The 8,090-nt window shown below is 37.0% G+C and overlaps 1 protein-coding gene across 1 annotated transcript in view; it reads right to left on the reverse strand.

The window, feature by feature from the left end:
• Nucleotides 1–8,029, reverse strand: part of CPSF3 (cleavage and polyadenylation specific factor 3) — a 35,671-nt gene extending 27,642 nt beyond the window's left edge. Inside the window, exons 1-5 of the mRNA XM_058287894.1 lie at nucleotides 7,828–8,029; nucleotides 4,969–5,032; nucleotides 3,801–3,898; nucleotides 2,767–2,895; nucleotides 1,004–1,181 (exon numbers count right to left, since the gene is read on the reverse strand). Coding sequence (XP_058143877.1) covers nucleotides 1,004–1,181; nucleotides 2,767–2,895; nucleotides 3,801–3,898; nucleotides 4,969–5,032; nucleotides 7,828–7,877 — 519 coding nt within the window. The 5' untranslated portion in view covers nucleotides 7,878–8,029. The remainder of the gene's footprint in view (nucleotides 1–1,003; nucleotides 1,182–2,766; nucleotides 2,896–3,800; nucleotides 3,899–4,968; nucleotides 5,033–7,827) is intronic.
• Nucleotides 8,030–8,090: the final 61 nt, after the last annotated feature.

Raw genomic sequence — 8,090 nt, forward strand, 5'->3', positions numbered from 1 at the left:
TAATGGGGATAATACATTCCTAGAATTAGCTCCCAAAAGTAATATGTATATTAATATACTTGAGAACTGCTCAGAATTTCTAGAGGAAAAAGGGCATGATAGGGAAAGAAATGTACTGAGGCATATAGGAGCACTGTCTAAAATGAAGGATAAAAATTGGTATACACCAAATTTCAAATGAAAATTTTTATCTGCATTTGTCCTATTTTTTGTGCCTTTGAGCAAACAGCAAGAATAAATGATTTACCAATATACAGTGAAATATGTGGAAGTTTCAAATATATGAGCAGCTGCATAAACTTTAGCACCATATTAAACTAGAGCATAGGTGTGCAACTCTGGCTGTGCATTAGTATCACCTAGGATAAAACAAAAAAGGCCAAGACTATACTCTCTGCCTTTGAGTCAATGGGTGTTTTTTTTTAAAGCTCCCTGAGTGATTCTAATGTGCAGCCAGAGTTAAGAACTACTGCCTTAGAGTCTTGAGATCCATTAGTCCACCCAGGTTTTCATGAGTTCACCAAGACTTCAGTTAGTCATTTCCAGCATGGATGGCTACAGAGATCCTTTCTGATTAACTCCCTTTACTCATGCAGAGTTCCCTCTTTAGGGGTTATATATGATTTCTAGAACACTGAAGGGATAGGAATGCAAAATCGTGCCTTAACTTTAAACAGACTTGGCCACAAAGCTCTTCTCTAATACTTTCTTGAAAGGACACTGAAAGGGGATTAATCCTGTGGTAGTGTCAGGGAACTTACACTTTGAGATGCTTACTTTACTTTTTTCTTAGTACAAACCTGTATTAGAAATCACTGCATATGTGGTAATTCAAATCAATTTTGACATAGTATTATAATGGAGGTTATCAACTTAATTTTTATTTTATGTTTCAGTGTCTTAAAACTTTTCAAATCTTAGGAAATTTTCTTAATGATAGTTGGTAGAATAAGGCTCTCCATTGATTACTTCTGGGAAGGAAACAGCTAGTACTAGCAAGTACCTTTACACCTGCAATCTCAATCATGAACATGGCAGCTCCTAGAACGTGGCCTGCATGGTAGCACCAAAACTTGATCCCTGCAACTTCCTTAACTTCATGAAAGTTGATAGTTTCAATTTTGTCCATGCTCTCTTCCAAATCTGTTTCAGTATATAGCATGTCGTCCGCTGATATATTACTAAATTTTGAAAGATGGAAATAAAATGATTAAGGGTAAATTTTTTTTAAAGTCTTCTAACTCAAAAGAAATTATCTATGGATGACATATCCAAAAAGTTATTTCTTCAAACTCTATTAGGTATGGATTATGCTATTTAGAATCTCTTGGACATTTTGTGTATTTTCTTACTGGGCAATTATAATTTTTTAGTATATATAGTACAGAACTGGATTTTAAAGCAGCACACACAGAAAAATAAAACACTAACTTCAAGGTACTCTTTAGGATATTTCTCAATCTTTTTTTGTGTCTCAGCATGCATAAGATATAATTCGTTTACATACATTCAACTACAGCAGAAATTTTCATCCTAAGATGTGAAAGGATTTCTCTATAAAGTCTAGCATAACTTGTTCCCTGAAAATTATGCTAATGTACTTCCATGAAACAATAGAATAGTAGTTAAGGATGTAGGCTCTGGATTCAGCTCTGTCTCTTACTGGATGTGTGACCATATTAGGCAGATTATCTAATCACTCTGTGCCTCCATTTTGTCTTTTGTAAAATGAGATTTATAGCAGAATTTACATCAGCAGGTTGGTGTGAAGACTAAATGAGTTAATATATATTAAGAACTGAGGACTGAACTGGCATGTGGTAAACATTACTTAAGTGTTAACTAGTGTCATTACTATTAAGGATAACACTTGGGTTTATATATGAAGACCAACAAATTGCATCTTAGTTGCTCCTGGAACATACACATTAAATAGCAAACTAAAGAAGGTTAACAATTTGTGCTGGGGGTAGCAAACATGCTCCAAACTTTCTGGAAGAGAAACATGTTCCTCTTACAACTGGTAAGAACTTCCTTGGGGAATTTTACTTTTAAGACAGTCAATTTCTTTGTCTAATAATCCAAATTAGAATTCAGTATATATTACTTTAAAGTGTATCAGGTCTTAAATTTTTAATAAAATCATGAAATGTTATTTGCAGAGTAGTACTATAAAATGTTATAATTTGCTTAGGTTACAGAGATTTAAAAGGATGTTAAGAACTACACAAAGATTTTAAGGGGAAACAGATTTGGCTCAACTGATAGAGCATCTGCCTACCATATGGGAGGTCTAGGGTTCAAACCCAGGGCCTCCCGACCTGTGTGGTGAGCTGGCCCACGCGCAGTGCTGATGCACACAAGGAGTGCTGTGCCACGTAGGGGTGTCCCCTGTATAAGGGAGCTTCACACGCAAGGAGTGCGCCCGGCAAGGAGAGCAGAACCACGTGAGAAAAGCGCAGCCTGCCCAGAAGTGGAGCCACACACACAGAGAGCTGATGCAGCAAGATGATACCCTGGTGCTGTGACAAGAATGCACATGGACACAGAAGAACACACAGCAAATGGACACAGAAAGGAGCAGACAATGGGGGGGGGGGAAGGGGAGAGAAATAAATAAAAAAATTTTTAAAAAAAGATTTTAAGGTGAGGAAGGAGCTAGTATACAATGGGTATTCAATGATTTGTTTCTCAGTTACCAAATTAATGACATCTTTGAACTCTACGTATTTTACAGAACTATATAAATCTAATAAAGCAATTTACCTAACTTTGACATAATCTGAAAGAAGCCATCTATAAATAGCTTTTGTGGCATGAGTCATAAATGTTCTTCCTTTGAAACTTGTCTTCTGTAGAAACCAAGGCAAAGCTCCACAGTGATCTAAATGGAAACTTAAAAATAAACAGAATATGGTTAAAAGGGGAAATTTTAAGTTGTATATATCTTACTAGAAATAAAAATTAAAAACAAAACAAAACAAAAAACATAGGACTGGACAACACAAACAGTGAACCCTAATGTAAACTCTGGACTATAGTTAATAATTCAATTATAATAATATTTGTCCATGAATTATAACAAAGGTACCACATGAATGCAAAATGTTAATAGGAAAAACTGTGCGAGGGGGTGTATATGGGAACACTGCATTTTCTGCATGATTTTCCTGTAAACCTATAACTTCTTTAATGCAAAAAAAAAAAGAGAGATTCTCTTTAATATGTAAACCATTCTCATATACTATAGGCAATCATACTGTTGCTCACTGGACAAAAAAAGTTCTTTGCAACAATTACACATTGATACTTTCAGAAAAGTAAAAGGTAGGTATAGTGCGGAGTAAAGGAATAATGCATCCACTTTTAGTGCAGGAAAAATATTTAAGTAAGTATTTTTTAAAACATTAAAAAACTTTATCAGTAATAATTAAAGAGGAGGGAAGAACATACCCAAACTTAGTTTTATAAGCCAGAATTAGAACAAACAATTAGTGGGATAAAGTTGAAACATGTAACTATTTATAAATGAAGTTCCTATAGAAAAATGTGACAAGAAAGAGACCTTAAGGGGGAATTCTGTGAAAAGGCATTATTGTTCTCAAGCTTTCCACTTACTCCTTGGACTCACATCTAATTGGAAGTTTTTCATAGTAAACTTCACTAGACTGTGATGGTAATATGGAGTGCTGTCTTGGATGTCTGCAATATTAAAATCCAAAGTCCTGAAATCTGATAAAGAATGATCTTTATAGTGAAAGTTCTCTGAAAAAAAGTCATCATCAAAGAAAAAAACTTACTGACTAATTAAAAGGAGATCAATCTCAGCTGGGTCAATTAAATCAATATATGGAAGAGCATCCATTCCTTCTAGGCCAGGGTGGATCCCACAGTCCAACTGAAAGAGACAAAACAAAAAGATCACACTCTCCTATGCATTTTATTAAAATTCATTCTACAAATAGACAATATATAAAACTGATCCACCATTCACATAATCAAGGTGGACTTTGTATACTAGCATTAGGTGTGCAATTCTTATTAAATGTGGCCTATAAGCCAATGACAATTCTAACTTCCCAAATCAATTTAAAATGAGTTCACTTGATACAAAATACAAGACATTCAGCTACTTTTGCCAGTCACTCTAACAATGAATGAACTCTTCTTCAAAAACTTTGATATTAGAGGACAATGGGGCTTTTGAAAGTTCATGGATTTATTATTAACAGATCTGACTACTATAAGAAAATAGTAATTAGAAATAGGAAGTTTCCCTGATCAGGGTAATTAAATTTTTAAGGCATTAAGGAACAAATTCCTAAGCCAGTTGTTAAGGATTTACTCATTTTATATGGTGTTACTATCAAAATAATACAATATGACTAAAATGACTACTATGTCTGACATACCCCTGCTCTTTTAAGAGTGGGAGAAGTGGAGAAGAAAAAGGAACCAAAGAAACATGAGCCACTGCCTGCTTTCTGACAACCACAGAAACCATCTATTCTAATCTCTCTACCTTTCAGAAAGGAAATAGGTTTAGAGAGAGGTAGGGTGACTTGTCTAAGGTCAAAGTCCTTAATGATATTCAGGAATCCAAACTCCCAATCAGGCTTTCTCTCCACACCTGTTGCGTGGAGTTCTGCAGGTGCTCAAAGCAGTCACTGGAGTTGGGGCTGTTGGGCTGGCTAGACCCCCCAATAGTGGAAGTGACTTTCAAGAAACAATCGTTCAGCATGTCTACCTGACAATTCTACAGTCTTGGAATAAATCTTCACATGTTGCTTAATGTTTTGTCAAATTACTAAGCAGATGTATTCGTTTTTCACATTAACATTTACCGCATAAACTACCTATACTGACTATGACATTTTTCAGGGAAGTAACAGTTAATTACTAGAAACAACCTAACAGCTAATGCAGACAAAGCTGTAATGTTAATCTGACTACTAAAATAACAATTACCATTATTTTTCTTCCTTTGAATTCCAGGATAATACATGATCTTCCTACTTCTTGTCCTGCTCCACTATAAACAGGCAAGGGGAGAAATAAAATGATTAAACAGCAATCAAAATCAAGTCCAATAAATTCAAGCTTTTTAAAAAATAACTTAAATACACCTCATTTGATGACAGTTTCACTTAAAAAACTTAAGATGGAAGACATTTCCACAGAATTACAAAGACAAGGAAGGACAATGTCAAGTGGAAAAAGAGGTAAAGTGGCCCTTGGGAACACAGGGATTTTGCAATTGGTAAAATTCTGAGAGGTGGTATAGCTCAGAGAAGCACTTAGGTTAAATTTAATCTTCTGGATGTAAGATTAATTATGATGTATTGGGAAGCAGATGTAGCTCAGTGGTTGAGTGCCTGCTTTCAATATACAAGGTCCAAGTTTCAATCCCCAGAATCTTCTAAAATATATATTATATATATAATTAAAAAATAAACCAGCAGTTATAGATTAGCATTTAAGAATAAATTCATAGGCATGTCAAAATTCTTTCATCTTTAAGATCATAATATGCATGTAACATTTAACTACATATATCATATCTAATTATTGATGGCTTCTCACTATGAAAAGGAAAGTTCCATAAGAACAGAAACATTGTCTTATTCACTGCTATATCACTAAGGTTTAGAACAGCAACGGGAATGTAGTAAATTTTTAAAAAATTTATTGAATAAAAAAATCCCCAAATTATGAACTTTGAAAACATTATACTAAGTGAAAACAAGCCAGCCACAAATGTCTACATATTGTAGGATTTGGTTTATATAAAATGTCCAAAATAGGAAAATTTTTGACAGAAAGTAGATTAGTGGTTGCCTAGGGCTGGGGGGAAACAGAGTGGTTGCTAATGGGTTCAGGGTTTCTCTTTATGGTGTTAAAAACGTTCTGGAATTAATGCTGATTATCGCAGAATTCTGTGAACATACTAAAACCCCTGAACTGTACAGTTTAAATGGATGAATTGTATGGTATGTGAATTACATCTCAATAAAGCTGTTATAAAACAACAAAACTCCCAAAGTTACTCGAGACCTCCCTATTTCCTCCTGTACTACTTGAGTGAACACTACCAGTAACCCAAGCTAGGAATGTGAGTCATTCCAACATTCCTCTAAGTCCAGCCTTCTGTCTCTGCAACTGCCCCTTCAGATACACCTGGTCAAAATCCTAAAGACTTTACTTTGTTATTCCCTCAAACCTATTTCTTTCCACCCCACTGCCACTATTTTAAGCTCTCATTACTTACCACTTGTGTTATTTAAATTAGATCCTACTGGATTCCCATTTTGTTATCCTCCTCTTAATTTACCCTATTCATTCACTACACTGCTACTAGAAATGATCTACCTAAAACATAAAAATCCTTCATTGGCTCCCTATAACTCACCTGATAAAGGACCAAACTCTTTAGTATGTATGCAAGATCCTTCATAAGCCGGGGCCTGGTAATTTCTCCCACTGCATCTGCTAACCTATTAGCCACAGCCATGTGTACACTGGCCAAAAGTTGTGATCATTCTCATTTTCACACATACCACTTCCTCTGCCTGAAACATCCTTCCTTCCCACCCGCTTTACCTGACTTTTAATTCCTATCATTCTTTGGGAATCAGGTCACACATCACATTTTCCAGGACACGGTTCTCCTCAATCTGTGATAGAAATCCCTTTTCATTCTCTTACAACACTCAATGCAATGCCTCCTTGTACTATGGCAATAGCTACCACCTACTGAGCACCTATCATATTTACTCCTTTCAATAAGGGTTGTTACATTATGTCCATATAAGAAGACAGTTTCAGCAAGGATGTCCTAGTAAATGTTAGAGTAGGAATTGGATTCCAGGTCTGAATCCCAAATGAAGGTCTCTCATTATACCAAACCATCTCTCCAGTACTATCCATTCTGCACTGGTGAACTAAATTAACTCAGCTCCCAGTCTTATCTGTATCACCAGATAAAATGCCAAGACATTGGGCTCAGTTTTGCTGAATGTATGAAGAGATGACAGGTGTGAACTAAGCAGCAGGAAACTCCTGTTATGCCTTCAGTTAAGTACTCAATGAATCCTTTCTGAATGAGCATGTAAGAGCTACTTTTACCGTTTTGAAAAATACAGATTCATGTCATACAAATATCTGAAAATAAACCTATGTTCCTGGATTCTAATTGTCCATTTTTATAAATAAGTTCCCCATATCTAAATCTCTCTTTGTAAGCAGCATTCCAGACCTGTACAATGTTTCTCTGGCAGAAGGCTATCTTATAGACAATCGAGGGCTGAGATTTTGCCCTTAGCAGGTGCGCTCTTTCTCCTCTCCAATTCTCTACTTTTTTTATTCTGTTAGGCTACTGAGCTCAGTGCGTCGAAACTCATAGCAATTCCCTAATTTATTTCCGGTCTTTCACATCTTGGCCAATTATCCTGGAGAATTAAAAACAAAACAAAACAGCTACAACAGATTTAGTCCTTTCTCCGCACTGTTATAGCTTTCTCCCAAGTCCTCATCTCTTCCTGTCGCATCGGTGATCTCGAGCAACGGCTCCCTCGTGGTTTGCCCTGATATACCGAGATCAGAGTGTGCTCTGACAATCGTCTTTAGCTTACATGAGGGCAGAGAGGCCCCCAAACCCTGTTTTTCAACTCCGACATACCCTCCCCTGAGATGAAAGAAAAAGCAAAATCCCACTCAAGCTAGCAGTTCTCCTAACTGCGGATCAAGGGACATGTTGGAAAGGGGGGTGTCAGGAGGCCAAGCCTCCGGCTAGCTGGAGTTTCACTCCCACTCTCACTGGTCCCTTACAGGGGTCGAATCAGCAGCTGGTCACTCTCCTCAGCAGGAATTGTAGACATCTCAGAAGCCTGAGGGAGAATCGGGTGGGAGGAACCGGTCGCCGGAGTCTTTCTAAACCGTAAGCCAGAGCCACAGGAAAGCCATGAAGGAAGAACACCAACCAGCAAGAGCGACACTTCCGGCACGCTCGCGTTCGCAGCACTTGGGCTCCTCCCCCCAACTTCCGGTCGGAGAGCGCGGTCTCGAGGTTCAGCCCCTTCTCGGGGGCGGAC

Source organism: Dasypus novemcinctus, chromosome 25, assembly GCF_030445035.2.
Source record: "Dasypus novemcinctus isolate mDasNov1 chromosome 25, mDasNov1.1.hap2, whole genome shotgun sequence".
Taxonomy (NCBI): domain Eukaryota; kingdom Metazoa; phylum Chordata; class Mammalia; order Cingulata; family Dasypodidae; genus Dasypus; species Dasypus novemcinctus.